Here is an 18876-nt window from a genome sequence, read left to right on the forward strand (position 1 = left end):
GATCAATGACACGTGGGCAAATTAAAGTCGACGATCGATGACAACGGGTGATGAGAGCAAGGCAGTTAGCACTTTTGTAACAGTAGACACATAGGCGAGGACCGTGTGAAAGAAAAGAAAATGAAAATATAAAAGTAAAAATAAAATTAGAGAGATTATGAATAATAAATTATTTTTATTAATTTTTAAGCAATTGTGAATGATAATAAGGAGGTCTTAAATAGTAAGCTCCATATAATATTATTCAAACTCAATTTAATTATGTAAATATAAATATTTTTTATCAATCTATTTTTTAGAAAAATATAAAACTAAAATCCTTTATTTTTATTTTTTTTGTGACGTTGGAAAAGTTGATAAATAAATCATCGTTACTATCACTCCATGCAACTATTTAGTCATTCTTTTTCTATTTATAATTTAGGCATTAACAAAAAGATCATTATCAAACAGTCACTTATTTACAAACCTCACTTGGGATTATTATTTTTTTCATTTCATGAAAAACCATTTTTACTCGATTTAATCTCGTCCTTGTCAGAAATGGTTACCTGATGCCATGGAAGAGGGCTGACTCACTTCTATCTCAGCTCTTATAGTATCTGCAATAAATTAGAGTCAATAAAGCAATAGTCTTTTTCTTTTCAATTTTCATAGCCTATTGTTATCATTTAATAAAATTACTATAACATAGTTTAATATAATAAAAAAAATACTAAGATCAAAATCTGATATAGACTATGTATCAAAATCAATTTAGTCACCTATCAATCCAATTTAAGTGACTGGAGTATATATATGTATATATATATATATGTATGTATATGTATATATATATATATGTATGTATATGTATATGTACATAAATATACATATTTACATATGTATATACATATATACATACATACACATATATATATGTATACATATATATATGCGTACATATATATATATATATATATATATATATATATGTATATATATATATACATATATATATACATATATATATATATATATGTATACATATACATATATATATATATATATGTATACATATACATATGTATATGTATATATATAAATATGTATACATATACATATATATATGTATACATATATATATATGTATACATATATATATAATATATGTAAACATTTTCACTCGGTAACGGGTGGTCCGTGCACCGGTAAACTGACGAATCGGTACATATTACTCGTACTGGACGGTATTATTCGAAATTACATACCTTGATATATACACACCACTAAGACCAAATGTCTAACATTTTCTACTTATAACATCCATAAACCTCCTTAACACATGTTTATGATATTTTGAATATTTTTTCTTTATTTTGCATTTTGTTTGAGATCACAAAATTATTCATAATTGAAAAAAAAAATTATTTTTTTTATTTTTATAGTGAACTCTTCTTGCTCAAAATTCTTATTTAAATAACATAAACTTTTTATGTATATTGTTTCTTTATTGTTTAACACTTAAATATATATTATCTCAATGATACCTAATGATCAAACAAAGCTCCTGGATAAAAACCTGAAATTATATATCATAGATGCAAAATACTAATTTGACAATGGATCATACCAAGAATATATTAATAGTTTATTATAAATAATATATTTATTTATTTCCAATAGGTATTCTAGACCTATGCCCAACCTATTTGGTCACATTCAGATAAGAAACAAAAAAAGAAAATTATTATCTTTATTTTCATATTATGACAAGTGCTCCATAAAAGCCGCCAAAAATACACATTATAGATAGAGATCTTGAAACAATCAATATTTCAAGATTAACAATACAATTGTTGACTACATTACACGAATAGTCAAAAACCATAAACAAAGATTTGGAAGAGCATCTTTTACTATACTATTCTACCTCAGTCAACTTTCTCTTGATGTAAAGTACCTACTTGCTTTTGTTTTTGAGGATAGATGACTTTCTTTTAGGTTTCCAGCGATGAAGACACAATTTGTTGTACTTTAGAATGTGAAGTCAACTTGCATTTGTTTTAAGAAAATAAACCTATATATAATAGAAAAAAATAGATGAGCTTCTTAGTTTGAAGTTTTGGAGGATCAAGAAATAAATTGTTCGAAATCTCGCTAAAGCATCAATCGTGATGATGTGTATTTGAAGTCTCTTCTCTTAGGTCGAGAACTCAAATTTCCCTTATATTTCATTTGTCACTCTCAGATGGAGTTATTGTGCCAAAAGGCACCCAGAAAAATCAAAGGGCACTAAATGGTGCTAAGGGTATGAGAAAGACATTTACTAAATCTGATAAAGATGGAAATTAAGTAGTCTACAATGAGGTGTTAGGTTGAATACACAGATTGCAGGACTTGTTTGGATTGGAAAAAGTCTTTTGATGTAATTTTTCTAAAGAATATTCTTTCTAGTCTAACTAGACATTTAATGAATATGAATTTTCTCGTAGAGCTTCTATATCACGACATAATAATACTAAATAGTTTGTCAAAGAATTTTAGTTCTTTTAGAAAATAGGACTATTTACCGTAAAAGTCTGAATCTAAAAGTTTTAATTATGAATTACTCCGTAAGAATATTCTTTCTAGTCTAATTAGATATTTAATGAATATGAATTTTCTCGTAGAGCATCTATATCACGACATAATAATATTAAATATTTTGTCAAAGAATTTTAGATTTTTTAGAAAATAGGACTATTTATTGTAAAAGCCTGAAACTAAAAGTTTTGACTATGAATTGATCCGTAAGAATATTCTTTCTAGTCTAATTAGACATTTAATGAATATGAATTTTCTCGTAGAGCGTCTATATCTTTCGAAATCCTTAAAGATACATCATGACATAATAATGCTAAATATTTCGTTAAAGAATTTTATATTTTTTAGAAAATAGGACTATTTACTGTAAAAGCCCGAAACTAAAAGTTTTAACTGTGTATTTAGGGAGGAAAATAAAGTGAGAAAATTGATTGACAAATTTTGCTAGCACCATTTATTCCAGGGAGTTTTGGCCATCAGAGTTTATTGATCTATTGTGCTCTCTTTTTTGTTTTTTTGAGAGCAGAATATATTCATTTTCATAAGTAATATATAGATTTTGTCGGAAACCAAATATATTCATTTTCATAAGTCATATTTAAATTTTCGTTTGGACAAAAAAAAATAATAGTGGGGTTGGTGGAAGAGTATGATCATCAATGGCTTCTTGCAGAGACAGATAGTGACCTTCTGTGGCATGCAGTCAACAGCTAACTTGTTCTTGGAGAATCTGCCAAGGAGTTCCATGGTTTGCGGGCAGAACGTTGGATCAACGTTGATAGACTTCCACCATCGACGATTTATGTCAAGAAACATGAACTTGGGAGACTAGTCAAACTGTTTGTGGACATGCTGACAACTGAGAGAAGACCAATTCACCACCGCTGAGCTCTCATGGTGTCTCGTCGGTCTCAGTTCTTCCAACTTCTCGATGAGGGTTGACTGGTACTTGGGCTTCTCATCACATGTTCAAAGCCCACGCAGACGTCACCGATGACCCGCCATCTTCCTCACCAACCACTCCTCTCTATATATGCACACAGCCAGACTTCTCCTTGCATCGACCAAGCCTTCATCGGCTCATAGACCTTTCTCCACCTGCACCGCTCGACGACATGGTCGCCGATTGCTGCAACTTGGAGCTGACGTTCGGCGTCAGTGTCCACCGGATGTGGAAGGCGGCCGCCTGCGAGGACCACGTCATGTACCCCAAAATCGTTCCCGAGTACTTCGCGAGCGTGGAACTCATCGGAGACGGTGAAGCCGGCAGCACAAAGATCTTCCGCTTCACTCCAGGTTTGAAATGACCCCATGAGAACTTTCGGCATGTATAGTTCTGATAGGAGACGTGCATGGGTCTGCTAACCGGTTGTGGGAATCCTGTGCGTGGAACTGCATGCAGCTGCGAAGCCGCTGAGCTTCGTGAAGGATCATGTGGAAGTGCTGGACCATGCAAGCCACACGCTGAGGTACAAGACGATCGAAGGAGGCTACGTCGGGCTGACGCTCAAGTCGATCATCTTCGAGTACAGATATGAAGCGTTGAGCGATGACGCCTGCGCGGTGAAGATAAAGATGGAGTACGACACGCTCGACGACAAGCCGGTCGGCGGCGAGGAGGTGGAGAAGATGAAGGAAGGCACCGCAAGACTGTTGAAGGCGGTGGAGGGTTACCTCTTAGCCAACCCTGGTGCTTGTGCCTAAGTCTTGTGTTGTTGACTACTTGGTGGTCGACTGCGGAGTAATAATGACGTGATGGTGCCTCAGAGAGAGAGAGAGAGATATATATATATATATATATATTTCCGAGCTATCAAGAGATAAAATCTTATTTATTATTAATTATAATAAAAATACTAATTAGTAAGAAAGCAGGATTTAAGTGCAAATTAGTGAACTTAATTGTTCGACATGAATTGAGGAGCTGAGCATTTTTTAGAGATCAAACACAAGACAGGAAGAAAAGTTACTTAAATATATGAATTAAAGACAATAATTAGGGATGACAATTAATTAATTTTTCGATTAAAAAAAAGAAAAGCTACGACTTATCTAACATCACATTCTGCCTTAAGTCAATCATTTATTAAACTGTCAGTCTTGTGCCACTAACAATAATAAATGCGTCGTATCAAATAATTTAATGAGTTCATCATAAGCCGCGTTGAGTAGATGGGTATGTGGCACGTGCACCCACAACCCATCCTTGACTTGGCACGTGCGGACCCGATCGAGTCAATACAACTTCGCACAATCCCTTCCCACGATTCCGCCGTCAAATCAAGAGTTTGATTGGAGCCGATTTGGATTGTGGCCGTTAAATCGAGTAATTGGACGGATTTGGGTGAATATTTGTTGTATCGGAATTAATGGATCCTGTCATATGTAATATCGTTGCGGTGGGCGGGTGGAAGCGTTAGGAGCCACCGTAAGAAGAGGCTGGCGAGGTGAGGTCTCGGTAGCAGCGATGCGAAGCTCGGTGCAGGCAGGCGACGACGGCGGCGAGGGGGGTGCGGCTTTGGCTTCGTACTGGTGGCGCCCCCTCGTCGAGCATGGCGGCTCCGAGGGCGAGGCGGCGCGGCGGCGGGTGCGGGTGCTGAGGGAGATGGAGCGACTGGCGACCGCCGCGAATGAGTCCCTCGACGACCTCCGGCACAAGTTGCTGACTTACAAGGCCGGGGATCTCTGGTTCCCCGCCGGCGGGGTCCCGAAGCAGGAGATGGACATCCCCCCGGTCGTAAGCGTCCTGCTGATCGGGCTCGCGGGCGCCGGCAAGAGTACGCTTGTGGATCTCATGTACTATGTCCTCGGCCCCGCCGGTTTCGTGCCCTTCACCTCCCCCGCAGGTAAAAAGCCCTCCGCGGAAGCTTCGATCTTTGGCCGCGTGGAGGATTGAAGTTATGAGTCTCGTAATTTGCGACTTTCTTCGCTCATTCGGCGTTCTTGTCGGAGAGATTAGTCGAACTCCGCAACTCTTACTTGCTGTTCGGCTTGTCGTTGCTTTCAGCAATTAATTTGCTGTTAAGTGTACTATTAAGTACCTTTTTTTTGGTGACTTTTCTCTGGCAATTCCAACGGAAGTTGCGGTTTTGACGAAAGATTTGCTACTGCTATGGCCTGTAATTGTGTTGGGCAGACAAGGACGGGCGGACGCTGTGCTTGGAGGAACACAACGTGCTGCGGTCCATGCGGAACGGCTTCTGCGTCTTTGACTCCCGTGGCCTCGACCGCGACCGGATGGGCGACGGCCTCGAGGAGGTGGCGGAGTGGATGGAGAAGGGCGTCCGCCACCGCCAGCCCTGCCGCGGCACCGGCCTTCTGGACGCCTCCGCACCAGCCAAGCGCTTCGTCCGCCGGCGGGTCAACTGCGTCATCATCGTCGTCAACCTCCGGGAGCTCCACCGCTCCCTCCTCTCGGGCGACGCCGGCCCCCTCGAGGCCACCTACGACCTCGTCCACCACCCTACCATCAAGATCAACTCCAGTGAGTCCCGCAAAACGCATCTAATTTCCCCCGTGCTCCCCGATGTATTTCGTCAAACACTCATTCTCCCATTCCCGCGCAGCTGAGATCCCGATTCTCGTGCTGACGCACGGGGACGAGCTCTCGCCGGAGGAGAGGATGGAGGCGCGGGTGAAGGCGTGCGAGCATCTGGGCGTGCCGGAGACGAACGCCGTCTACGACATCCCGTGCGTCAACGAGCACGGGGCGGCGGTGGACGAGATGGATCCAACGACGGCCTACGCGGTGGCGGAGGTAATCCTCCGGGCGCTGGTGGTGGCGGACAGGAGCCACCGGCCGAAGGCGCGCATCAAGGACAGGCTGCTGCTGGTGTTGTCCTGGGCGATGTGCGCCCTCTCGGCCTGGTTCGCCTTCCTATCTCGCTGCTGCGCCAAGCTTGGCAGGGCTAACAGAGAGGCCAAGCTTGGGGTGCAGTGAGGAAGATTTCGCTGTGTTGTGCGAGGTAGGAGGGAAACCATTTGTTCGTACACTCTTAACCATGGCCTTCTCATCAGTTCAGAGCTAAGCTTTTGGGTTTACTGGGGATTGGATCTCTGACCTGCATCAATTCTTCTTGGATTCTTTACTCGATCGGCATAATATTAAATTGATTACGAAGTATCTATGATGAGCTTTTCTTCCCCTAATGGCTGAAATCATCACATATCAATCTTATATTAAAGTGTGAAAATTTATGGATAAATTTCGGAAAAAAAAATATTTATTTCTGCATATCCTTTGTTCCCTGAAAATATTAAATTATCCTTGGCCTCCGTCTTAGCGCCTCATCGTCCACCACCTCAACCCTCGCCCCATTGCCTCTGCTCCTTCTCTGTTGCGACAACTAAGACAAGTAGTCTCTCGGGATGATCAATTATGACAAAGTTGGCGAAGTCACGATCTGGGCCTAGACGAGCTAGCTTGAAAATTGTTATCGTCCTTGACCTCCACTCTTCTCATACGCCTTCTCGTCTTTTGCTTACGCTTTTCATGAGGTCTGATGACAAGTGCTCGATCACTCTTTTTAGAAACCCGTTATCGTCCTTGACCTCCACTCTTCTCATACGCCTTCTTATCTTTTGCTTACGCTTTTCACGAGGTCCGATGACAAGTGCTCGATCACTCTTTTTAGAAACCCTTCGAAACGATAAACGAGAGCGAGAATAGAGTCAACAAATTCTTTTCATTCTTAACTATCAATTCGATGAGAAGTTAATGATGCCAAGATTTAACAAAGAGGACATTCAAAGGGAGAGGAGATACCAAAGGAGCATAATAATAGCAGTGGGGGCAAAACCTAGGGATAATTTTATTTTATTTTATTTTTTAAAATATGAGACGTTATGAAAACGAGAACATTGGTCGAAAAAAATTAAAAATAAGAGGATTTTTTTAAATAATTATCCAAAAATTTTATGATAAGATTTCGAAACTCTAACTTTTACTAAGTGAATTTGATAAATTCATATGGACAAATATAAATCTCTAATATTTATGCCGACTGAATAGAAGGGAGAGAAAAATGATATAAGGAATTTAGAAGCATGGTTATTAGAATTGCACCAGACATATATCAATATTAAATTTATGTTCACTGCATTAATAGTGGAACTGATAGATTAACTACTTGGATCACACGATGATTAATAGATTATAATTATATTATGTTAAAAATTAGGGATAGTACTATTAAAGTAAAAATTATAATCTTAAGATAGAGAATGATTGAGTTCTCTTTTTTTTTAATTAAAAAGACTTAAATATCTTTGTTCGCGACCGAAGGATTCATAATATTTTATTTATAGATTTAATGTTCATTATCCGATATTTTCGTTCGATTGATCACTCCTTTTAAAATTTAAAACTAAATATACAATTATTTTAGAATTTCTAGGAATGATTTCCTTGAAAAAAAATGTCTTTTGGGATTTTCCTAAGAGGTATCATTCATTTCAATTTTTTTTGAAAGGACGTCCCCACCTTATCATGATATCTGAAATACCTTTACCTATTTTTCTTCGTATGGATTTTTGGTATCTCCACCTAAATATTAAAAAGATATTGTAACTAATAAAGTAAATGGGCTCAAAATCTAATAAAAATCAGCTCGAATTTAAAATATATATCCTTATTGGGATTAAAATATTTTTTTTTTTAAAAAAAAAATATATATATATATATATAACCTATTGAAAAAAAAATATTGTAACTAAGAAATTGGAATGATAAAATAAATCAATTTGTTCACTATAAGATTTTATCGTGTCTCATAAAAATATAGGGATATCCATTATGAAATAAAATAATAATAATATAAGTTTGTATTTTCCCATGATAATTACGTAAAATTTGTGCACCACATCTTCTCTATCGTGTTCATCCATTCACTCCCTATGATAGGTCCCGTCGGCAACGTTCATCACTTTAGGATTTGGACCCACCAACTTTCTCGTCGTATGGCCTCTTCTCAATGGCTTCATCTATCTAACCAAACGTTGGTTCGTCCTCGGTGGATTAATTAGCTAGCTAATAATGATTGGGATTTAGCACGAATAAGATTCCTATCGATGGATTAAGGCATTAATCATCAAATTAAAAAGGTCAATTTTTTCTGATGGGGATGTAACAGCACCGGCTGTCGAGGCACTCTTTTCTTCCCCTGCCTTTGGAATGGAGAAAGCAATGCCTTCTTCGGCACGGTGTATGTCTCGAGGAGTTGTCATTGTCCACGACAAGCAAGTTTTTGAACACAAAGCTTACGGTTGCCTTTAAGGATTCTTCTCTATTTTTTCTTTTCTTTTTATGCTCATATTAAATGGATAATTAAACTATCGAAAAATGAACCCTCCCCTCTATTTCTTAAACAATTTTGGAGCTGATAAGGTATATTTTGGTCTAGTCACATGCCACGTCCTAACCAGTGTCAGAATCCGGCGTTGTACGTCATCGGAACCCCGTGACACACATCAAGCCAAGTTCTGTATTGAGACACTATGTGACACGACTATCCTGAGGGCTTGGGGCGGTGTTGTCTGACGTCGCTCAGACATCCCCCAAGATGCCAACTCATCAGAAAAGTCATCCCATCCCACAAAGGTCAACGGCCATGCTAAACCGAGGCATAACCAATCGTCGTACAATAGTATAAAAATACTCTATTGACTTACTTGTCGAAGAGGCTAAAGTCAGGAAACACCCAATGAGGACAATTTTGCAGGAAGGCGAACCCCCCCGAGCGACGAGCGTCTCGATTCAAGAGATACCTTTCATCGCACAAGAGAGAGTAGTGAGCCGGCCTGGATCCCAACCAACACTGACCATCACTCCTTCCTGAGGGTGCGACACCTCATTATTCTATTTACTCCGTAAGAAGCTCCCGACGTCGACCCGTGGACCTTACCGTGCTGACTCATCAACCATAGTACTTTTGTTTACTAACAAGAGCTAATCGACGAATTATGTTATCAAGGTATAAAAAAACCAAAGTGGTGATATTAAGGATGTTCGAATCGGGTTAGAATTAAACGGTCGAAGATTAAATCAAATCAAATGGATTATGCTTATTGATTAATTTATTATATATATAAATATATAATGATTTAGAATTGAATTGAATCAAAATTTTGGTTCGATTGAATTAGTACTATAAGATTTATGAAATTAGACACACGTCATTAAGTCAATTTTATCAATCGATTTGAATGAGTTAAAACAATAAACTGATTCAGATTGATGTTTTTTTAAATTAAAATAAATTTGATTTGATTCAAACTGATTAATCGGAGCGAACAAGAGAATTACTAATCATATGATTCGGTTCTAATTCGATTTGATACTCTAGATAATATAAATTAAATCATCAAAGTCTAGTAATAACTTAGATTGACTCATTAAAATTCTACTAAATATAATAGATTATATATTTTTTTATTTTCACTAGGATTTAAGCGTTCGGTTCGATCGTTTAAATCGAATCGAACCAATTAAAAATGAGAATCCATAAAAATCGCTTTTTACTTGCTCCTTTTTGTCCTTCTAAAGGGATTTTATTTCTCTAAAGAGTTAGGGTTAAGCTTTTGAACTACACGTGCCCTATGAAGATGAATTTAAGCTCAAGACTTATAATAATAATAATAATAATAATATATTACTATTTTTATTCATTTCGTTTCATTTATTGGCAAATATCATTGGATGAGAGAATCTGTTGAAAATTGTCAATGTATTATATAAAATATAATAAATCAAGAGATATATTTTTTGAATCGATCAAGAAGATGAATTCATCTTACCAATTTTATTAGATGTTCATTCCATAGGCATTAAGCAACACATTTTCTAGTTTTAATTAATCTGTATTATATTATTAACATAAATCAATGAATAAGTTTCGCTTTTTTTCCCTCACCGTCTGATCTCACCTTTACTCGAGGGCATTTTGGTCACATCATCGTCTGTCGTCTCTAGGGTTTCCGCCGCCACACCGCAGCAGGTTCTGATGGCGGTGGCACCGCGCGAGATCAGCTACCGGATCTCGAACAGCGAACCCGCGCTCCGACGGCCCAGGCGGCCGCGGTTTAAGCGGATTCCCACGTCGATGGCGAATGAGTTAAAGCCACGTCGTAGGAAACGTTTCCCGCGGTGTCTGACGCGACGCGTCGGTTCCGCTAGCCGTCCTCGGGCTCGTGACCCGCACGGGGAATTGAAGCCAGCAGATTTCTTTAGCTTGCCATGATCTCATGCCCCAAATATTCTTCTTGTTTTCCGCCTTTCCCTCCACGGTTTCCTGCTTCCCTCCACTTCCCTTCCCTCCCTCCACTCCCGAGAGATCGTATATAAACACACAGATATCAGATACGAAATCGGAGCTCCCGATCTTTGTGATCCGCTACTTCTGTTTGCCAGAAAGGCGGATCAGCTCTGGTTCTCGCAGCAATGGAGCAGATGGAGTGTGATAGGAGGCAATTATGGCCTGATCCGATGGTGAGCTTACCATTGCTTCTTTCCTTCGTTGTCGCAACTTGCTTGCTGATCCATGGGCCTTATCTGCAGTCTTCGGGAGGTTCTGATCCAAGCAGCAGCGACTCCCAGCTTAAGAGCTGCACTGGTTGCCGAACCACCAAGACCCCTCTTTGGAGAGCCGGCCCTTCTGGTCCCAAGGTGTGCAGAGATCGATCTACGGCCTGCCGGTTCGTTCGTCTCTTTCTCGATCTAATTTGTTTGGCTTTGCGATCCGTGATGGCAGTCGCTTTGTAACGCGTGCGGGATCCGGTACCGAAAGAGCAGGAGAGCCGTGCCGAGGTTCGAGGAGGCTGGAGCGAAGGAGAAGAGGGAGGTCGACGGCGGAGGGGAGGCGTTCGGTGTGTCCTTCAAGCTTCTGATGTTGGGATCGGGGTTGTGCAAGCCGACTTCCATGGATCGGAAGCAGAGGCGGCGGCGGAGGAGAGGCGTGCTTGGGGAAGAAGAGCAGGCCGCGGTCCTCTTGATGGCCCTCTCATCTGGTTTCCTATACGCCTAAAGTAAATGATCATAAGATGATGATCACCTTCTGTTTGATGAAGTCTCTACTGACATATTGTTCTGCTAACAAACTGTGTGTATCTCTTGTGCTAAATATGTTAATGTAGCTCTTGTTTCGGATCGTCTTCGATGTGATCTCTACAATATGTGAAGATGCATTATCAAGTGGGTTGATGAGGTTGCTGCAATTATTGTACTACGTTAATGTGTGCAATTCAAGCCTTATCATCACCTGTTTGCTGTAATGTTAACCCACTAACCTCTTGGTGATGCGCTGCCGTTGATACTGCCATCTGCATAAAACAAAAGATCGAATCCCGCCGGTGGAGATCAATCCCACGACCGTTGATCACTCGTTGAATCAATGCGCGAATCATAAAGCTCTCTGTGATTACAATAAGCGAAACCGTCGGCACTTGCCGATACCCCGACCCAAACCCTTTTGTGCGGCCTCGCCGCTCGCCGTCTCCTGTCGTGTCCTTTTCCAGAAGCGGATCCCGCTGCCCAGCTCCGCCTCTCCACCTCTTCCTCTGATCAAGGTGAGATTAGCCGTCGGTTTTTGATCGAGCGATTAGTCGCTTCTTTCGTATCCTTCTCTCTGGATGATGTTGCGCCACATGATTCGTTGAATGCGAGTGAGAAATCAAGCATCTGTATGTACTATTTCTGATCACGTTATTTGAAATTAAAAGCAGATTAATGACTTGTTTATCACAATCTTATGATCGTGATAAGGTGTATTTTGGTCTCTATACGAGTCATCATCGACGTCACACGTCACGTTCCAACCAATGTCAGAATCCAACACCGCACTGTCATGGACAAACTTCTAAACAAGATGTTGGATGTAATGCTTATGTGTGTCCGTGTCTTTTGGCATGTTCATGCCTTGTACAGAATGTAAAGGGGCGACCGAAGGCTTCAAAGTCCCATTTTAGTTGGGTTGGTGGCCTCTTTAGGCTTGTAAATAAAGGTTGTGTCATGTGGACACGTGCGAGAGCTTTTCGATCTGTAATGGACCATTTTACCCTTTGTTGTGCCACTATTCAGAGCTTGTAAAGTCTGTTTGTAATTTGTATTGTCTATGAAGTGTTTTTCGGACATGTTTGCTTGTGGATCCCGATTGAGGCGTTCTCTTTAACCCGTTCTCTCTTTTGTTGGTCCTAAGGGACAATGGGAGGCTTCGGGGAGGTTGACCTTTGCGGACGGACGCGCAAGGGTGCCGCACGACTTAGGCAAAACCAGCTAAGTCCGTGTCATATGGTATCAGAGCGGGACAAGCACTCATAGAAACACTTGACATGCAAACGTGGGGGACCTAGCGGGGCTGCGTTGAGGGCAGTCAGCACATGCGCGACCGTTTGAGGGAAAACAGGAATGGAGATGTAGGGAAAAGAGTCGCTCAGAGGAGCGAGCATCTGAGATTGGCATTCAGAGGAATGGCCAACCCTTCGCGCAAGAGGCACCACGAGAACAGGCAAGCTTGGAAGAATTTGGAGCGCACAAAGGTTGGGATGGCTGAGTTTGAGCTACGGCTCAACATTGACAACTATACTTGATGGTGCTCTAGGCAAGCGAGGCGCTTGGCAAGAATGAGACCATCCAAGGTGGAATGAGTTGCTCAACGACCAAAAGAGTTATGCAAAAGCTCACAGAGGTGAGGGGAATTGCTAACTCGAAGAATTTGATACTCATGCATGGGCTTGTATGCGGACGATAGAATGTTCGTGGCCATCCCAAGGCGACCGAGACTCGGCGCCATGGAGCATTGAAACTTTCTCTTCGGCATGTGAAGGATACGTTCGTAGGAGGCTGAAGTGTGCAATGAGTTCAGCATGTTGCTAGGCCTTGAGGGGTGCATCGGGGGCTGTATGGACGTGGAGTCGCAATCTAGCAAGTGCGTTTGCTGGAGGCAGAACAATGCACAGTTTGTTCAGCAGATCGGAGTAGTCCAAGGGGATGGTGGTCTCCGAAACGAAGAGAGATGTTGCTCCAACGGGGTAGTTATCCAGGAGGGATAAGTCCCGGCTCTCCAGAGGGAGAATCATGTGAGACAGACCTCACATGTTGAGGAGGAGTACCTCAACAAACAACAACTCCACGAAGCTTGATGGACTGAGTAAGCGACGAGGAGTCGTCGCATGATCTCGCTTGAGAGAATGCATTGGAGGATGCATTGTGAGATCAAGTGGGGGAGCAACTTGAAGCAACTTAAATGAAGGCACACTTGGAGTCGATGTGGAGATCGAACTCAAGGGAGGGCTGACCCGTGAAATGGTGGGCGCGAGGGCCACCATCGACTCAATGCAAAAACGAGGAGCGGAGTAACTTGGGTGTAACTTGGCGAAGTACCCAAGCCGCATGAAGGGAGCTAGCATAGAAGTTGGAACATAGAGCAGAGGCACAGTGCTTTCCTTAGACAGAGGTCAAGGACATGAACTCTTGCAGAGGCAAGAGTAGGATCATGTTGTTCCATGGGTCCTTCTTTCTGACGGAGTGGACTCATCTTGCATGGTGCCAAAGACGAAGGGAGCTTCGCGGCACATGCACCTTAACTCGGAGAAGCATTTGATGGAGGAACTAAGGCGACTCAACTTGCGGAGGCGAAGTTGGGTTTAGAAGGCCTTAGCACGGGGCAAGAGGACGCATAGGTGGGTACTCTTGAAGAATATGCCACAATATTGCCATTCAAGTTGCTATGAAGGAAGCAGTGTGCAGCGGAGATTGTGCTGGTAGGGGCAGAGGCCCAGGATCCAGACAATGGTGCACAGATTACAGTGAAGTCGGTGGACTTCGAGGGCTACTAGGCGACGGATTGTCCTAGAGCAGTGCTTCATCTAGGTGTGACCCAGGAGTGGGTGGATGAAGGTCGATTGCCAGAGGAGCGAACAAAATCGAAGGTGGAAGAGACCCTGCGATGTATTGGCAGAGGCCACACATGGAGGGTTCACAATTCGAGTTTATTCCACAAGGATCAAAATGCAAAGGAGATGTCACCAGGAGGCGACATGGTGCAGCGGATCGTGGTGGAACAGTTCGTGGCAATGCGATACACACAATCTGTCCCGTGAGGGATGAGATCATATGGAGGTATGATCGGGAGCTACTGGGAGCTCAGCTTTGGTGAACTACATGACGGCAAGAAGGGCTATGGATTCAAGGAGTGAAGGCCATGGTACCGCAGAGGCGGGTCTTCCGGGCGTGCACCGAATTTTCCATCGGATGAAAACCTTGGTCATCAGCATATGGGGGCTGGGTTCCACTAAGGGAAAAGTTCGAATGCAAGTACCAGTGAGTTCCATGGGAGGGACTTGATCATGCAGAGGTATGATCGAAGCAGCTGGAGAGTTGGACTTCTCCAGAGCTCATATTCGCTTAAGGGAGCCCGACAAGTCAGAGGACAAGGTCGAGTAAGCGAACGTTGCTACCAAGGAAGCTAAGGAGAACAGAATCGGTGCAAACTCTACAACATGATGGCAGAGGCCATGCATGGGAGTTGCAGTCTGTCTTTCCATCGACCAAACGGACTGCTTGGAGAACACAGAGGTGTTGAAGCAAGGGGTCGAAAGGGGCGAGGAAGCGACGATGAGTCCAGAGGGACTTAGCTACCCAAAATCAAGCATCAGTTAGAATGGAGGTGGACTCAGAGGAGTGCCACGGAGACATCTCTATTGATTGTGAAGAAAAGGGATACAGAGGCGAGGCGACGGATAGTAGGGCCATGGGCATGGCAGCGCCATGGTACCGCAGAGGCGGGACTTCTGTGCAAGTCATTGATCCCTTGCTCTCACGGAGGGAGAGCGCTTGGTCGTGAAAGGGGCCGAGGAGGTGGAGCATGCAGAGGCAATCTCCAAGTATCGAGACAAGGCTGAAGGGCAGAGGCCAAGAAACTTCGTAAGACCGGTGTCAACAAGTTTCTCATCAAGATAGCCGTAAGTGAAGGACTTCGGGTCATGCAAGAGTGCACGACCAAGGAACGAAGCAGGCAGTACGTGGTGCTGTACCTTTGCTACTCAGTAGAGTAGGCGGCAGGGTTGATGGAGAAGACGGTACAATCCCAGAGGCGACCTCATCTATCAGAGAATTACTCCAAGTTGGGGTGAAAACTTTCCGCATTCCAGAAGTTCAATGGCATTGAGAAGGTGAATCACAGTAGCTAACTCAACGCAAGGAGTGCAAACACTTCAAGTGCTTCAGAAGTGTGAGCAAAGAGCAGGCGAAGACCAGTAACCAGCTCGATGCATGAAGTACAACCTCGAGGAGGCGGGCGAAGTCAAGTAACCTTTGCCTTCTCAATTCTTAAGGAATGGGCGAAACCGAGTACCCCAGTTCTCTTATCTATCCAGCAGAGGAGCTCTGCACAAGTTCAAAGACCCTTCGAAGATAATGGAAGACAATAGTTGTCAAATCCTCACCAACGGTGATCAGTGCTACTGAGAGTAGATTGTCCGCTTCATTTCCCAACGAAATGCCAATCGAAAGCGGAAGTGATGCGAACCTACTTGGATGTGACAACTAACTGAAAGAAGAGTTAATGAGCAGATTTTGTGGAGGAAGGACCCAAAACTTCAGAAGTTTGCGAGGCGATGCTCGTTAAAGCTCCAACAAGCATCCACCCAGTTCAAGCAGCATGTGGAAATTTTGAGAGACTGGCGCAGTAAAGATGGTCTTTTCCTTCATTTGGTGGATCCGCAGGAATCAACGTGGATCAATACAACTCAGCCAACCCCACACCAGAGTCAGAGCCATTAGCGAGTTGAAGCAGCATGGCGGATCAAAGGTTCGACTACTCAGAAACAGCAGCGGAGAGCAGCTGGGAGCCAGGAGGCGCATTGCAGCTGGAGCAGAAGATTGAAGACTCAGCAAAGGCGAAGAGTTGCAGTGTTCACAAAGGCTTCGACGAGGACGTCGAAGGGATAAGTGGGGGAGAATGTCACGGACAAACTTCTAAACAAGATGTTGGATGTAATGCTTATGTGTGTCTGTGTCTTTTGGCATGTTCATGCCTTGTACAGAATGTAAAGGGGCGGCCGAAGGCTTCAAAGTCCCATTTTAGTTGGGTTGGTAGCCTCTTTAGGCTTGTAAATAAAGGTTGTGTCATGTGGACACGTGCGAGAGCTTTTCGATCTGTAATGGACCATTTTACCCTTTGTTGTGCCACTATTCAGAGCTTGTAAAGTCTGTTTGTAATTTGCATTGTCTATGAAGTGTTTTTCGGACATGTTTGCTTGTGGATCCCGATTGAGGCGTTCTCTTAACCCGTTCTCTCTTTTGTTGGTCCTAAGGGACAATGGGAGGCTTCGGGGAGGCTTATCTTTGCGGACGGACACGCAAGGGTGCCGCACGACTTAGGCAAAACCAACTAAGTCCGTGTCTGCACGCCATCAGAACCCCGTGACACACGTTAAGCCAGGTTCCATACCGAAACACTATGCGACACTACTATCCCGAGGGCTAAGGGCGGTACCGTCTGACGTCGCTCAGGCATCTCCCAAGACGCCAGCTCGTTAGAAAAGCCGTCCCATCCCATAAAGATCAGCGGCCACACCGAACCGAGGCACAACCAATCCTCGCATAATAGTATATAAACCCTTGGCCGACGTCCGGCCAGAAGGGAGGAAAAAACTCGGTATAAAAATACTCCACTGACTTGCTCGTCGGAGGGGCCAAAGTCGGGAAACACCCGACGAAGGCCATTTTGGCCATTTTGCAGGAAAGCGGACACCCCCAAACGGTGAGCGCCTCAACCCGGGAATTGCCATCCAGTATACGAGGATGCGCTGCCATTCATCACGAAGTCGGAGAGACGTGTCCCACCACAAACGACGCTCGGGTCGGCAAACTGACCGCTAAAAGGAGGGCCCATGTCGCAGGAGCAGGTTGAGATCGGAGAAGCCCGTGAGCAAGCAACGGACCCGAGAGGTCCTCCCGGGCAGAACATACCCATGCCCTACCGAGCCACACTACCTCATCTCGAGCCTAACACCATATCGTCCGACTCGGCGGACGACTCACTTAGGGCCCAACTGTCCCGTGTCAACCAACGCTTGGACGTGTTCCAGAGCGAGTTTCAAAAATCGCGAAGCAAGTCTAGCGAAGGTGGCTCGGGCAGGTCCCCTTTCACTCAGGAAGTACAGGACAAGCCAGTACCCCTCAACTTCAGGTTGTCGACATTAGAGACATACGACGGTGGCTCCGATCCCACGGAGCATGTCTCTACATTCCGAGCCCAGATGGCCCTCTATGGCACCTCCGATGCATTGATGTGCCGAGCATTTCCAACCACTTTGAGGGGGTCAGCACGAACATGGTTCAGCCGGCTACGCCAATCCTCAGTCTCATCCTTCGATCAACTTGTCGAGGAGTATGAGCAAAACTTCCTCGCCAGCGCGCGACCTAGGCCTTCCATGATCACCCTGCTCGCGCTATCCCAGCGCAAAGACGAGTCGCTCTCTCAGTTCGTAGCACATTTTGCCACCGAGATCCAGGGGTTTTCAGACGCTCACCCCTCTCTAATCTTGCAGGCCTTTCTAATGGGTTTGACGCCTTCGAGGTTCTTTTGGTCCCTGATCGAGAAGCCGCTAGCGACCATCTCCGAAATGCTCCAACGCACCAACCAGTACGTCGCCGCTGAGGCACTGGTGGCGGTGAGGCATGTGGAAGGCAAGAGGCCAAGGGCGGAACTGTCCCGGGGAACAACCTCAGTAGCCCTAGCGACACCCCGCTGCGGGCTCGGCCGACAAGAGCTACCGCTCCTGAGGCCCCCGCCTCTCCCCCTAAATACATCCCGCACTGAGATTTTTCTCCAAATCAAGGAGACGGGTCTCTTGCAACAACCTCGCCCTATGAAGGCCACTTACAAAGATCGGTCTAAATATTGTAGGTTCCATCAGGACTACGGTCATGACATGGAGGACTGCCATGACATCCAGAATCAAATAGAGGCACTGATCCAGAGAGGTCACCTCGAATGCTACCTCAAATCCCCAAAGGCGACTCCACGCCCCAGGGGACCCGTTGAGAGACAAATTGACGTCATCTCTGAGGGACCAGCGGCTGGCGGTAGCAGCTCTGCGGTGAGAAAGGCCTACGCCCGCAGCACGACCGAGAAACATCCCCGGCCTGAACTTAAGCCTGAAATCTCCTTCGGGGCCGGGGAGGCCGAGCGCTACCACCATGACGATGCTCTGGTGATCTCCATCCAGATCGCCAACGCCCGAGTTAAGAGGGTGATGGTTGACACTGGGAGCTCCGTCGATGTTCTTTACTTCGACGCCTTCTAGAAGCTC

The 18876-nt window shown here is 44.0% G+C and overlaps 4 protein-coding genes across 4 annotated transcripts; all 4 read left to right on the plus strand.

Annotated features, from left to right (window-relative positions):
- Positions 1-3630: 3630 nt before the first annotated feature.
- On the plus strand, positions 3631-4454 carry LOC135628196 (pathogenesis-related protein 1-like). The gene is made up of 2 exons (XM_065134745.1): positions 3631-3861; positions 3968-4454. Exons 1-2 carry the CDS (start codon positions 3681-3683, stop codon positions 4267-4269), a joined length of 483 nt encoding a protein of 160 aa, XP_064990817.1. The 5' UTR covers positions 3631-3680; the 3' UTR covers positions 4270-4454.
- Positions 4455-4913: 459 nt separating this feature from the next.
- Positions 4914-6606, plus strand: LOC135628195 (uncharacterized). Its single transcript, XM_065134743.1, has 3 exons — positions 4914-5411; positions 5702-6049; positions 6132-6606. The coding sequence occupies exons 1-3, from the start codon at positions 5033-5035 to the stop codon at positions 6503-6505; spliced, it is 1101 nt and encodes a 366-aa protein (XP_064990815.1). The 5' UTR covers positions 4914-5032; the 3' UTR covers positions 6506-6606.
- A 3984-nt stretch (positions 6607-10590) lies between these two features.
- On the plus strand, positions 10591-11710 carry LOC135628919 (GATA transcription factor 16-like). The gene is made up of 3 exons (XM_065135906.1): positions 10591-11050; positions 11120-11227; positions 11313-11710. The coding sequence occupies exons 1-3, from the start codon at positions 11003-11005 to the stop codon at positions 11583-11585; spliced, it is 429 nt and encodes a 142-aa protein (XP_064991978.1). The 5' UTR covers positions 10591-11002; the 3' UTR covers positions 11586-11710.
- A 5741-nt stretch (positions 11711-17451) lies between these two features.
- Positions 17452-18870, plus strand: LOC103999155 (uncharacterized). Its single transcript, XM_009420821.2, has one exon. It carries the CDS (start codon positions 17452-17454, stop codon positions 18868-18870), a length of 1419 nt encoding a protein of 472 aa, XP_009419096.2.
- Positions 18871-18876: the final 6 nt, after the last annotated feature.

Source organism: Musa acuminata, chromosome BXJ3-1, assembly GCF_036884655.1.
Source record: "Musa acuminata AAA Group cultivar baxijiao chromosome BXJ3-1, Cavendish_Baxijiao_AAA, whole genome shotgun sequence".
Lineage (NCBI taxonomy): Eukaryota > Viridiplantae > Streptophyta > Magnoliopsida > Zingiberales > Musaceae > Musa > Musa acuminata.

Coding starts and splice junctions, on each gene's coding strand:
- LOC135628196 (XM_065134745.1), top strand. CDS start 3,681: ATGGTCGCCGATTGCTGCAACTTGGAGCTGACGTTCGGCGTCAGTGTC. Junction 3,862..3,967: donor GATCTTCCGCTTCACTCCAG/GTTTGAAATGAC, acceptor AACTGCATGCAG/CTGCGAAGCCGCTGAGCTTC.
- LOC103999155 (XM_009420821.2), top strand. CDS start 17,452: ATGTCGCAGGAGCAGGTTGAGATCGGAGAAGCCCGTGAGCAAGCAACG.
- LOC135628195 (XM_065134743.1), top strand. CDS start 5,033: ATGCGAAGCTCGGTGCAGGCAGGCGACGACGGCGGCGAGGGGGGTGCG. Junction 5,412..5,701: donor GCCCTTCACCTCCCCCGCAG/GTAAAAAGCCCT, acceptor TGTGTTGGGCAG/ACAAGGACGGGCGGACGCTG. Junction 6,050..6,131: donor TACCATCAAGATCAACTCCA/GTGAGTCCCGCA, acceptor ATTCCCGCGCAG/CTGAGATCCCGATTCTCGTG.
- LOC135628919 (XM_065135906.1), top strand. CDS start 11,003: ATGGAGCAGATGGAGTGTGATAGGAGGCAATTATGGCCTGATCCGATG. Junction 11,051..11,119: donor AATTATGGCCTGATCCGATG/GTGAGCTTACCA, acceptor CCTTATCTGCAG/TCTTCGGGAGGTTCTGATCC. Junction 11,228..11,312: donor CCGGCCCTTCTGGTCCCAAG/GTGTGCAGAGAT, acceptor CCGTGATGGCAG/TCGCTTTGTAACGCGTGCGG.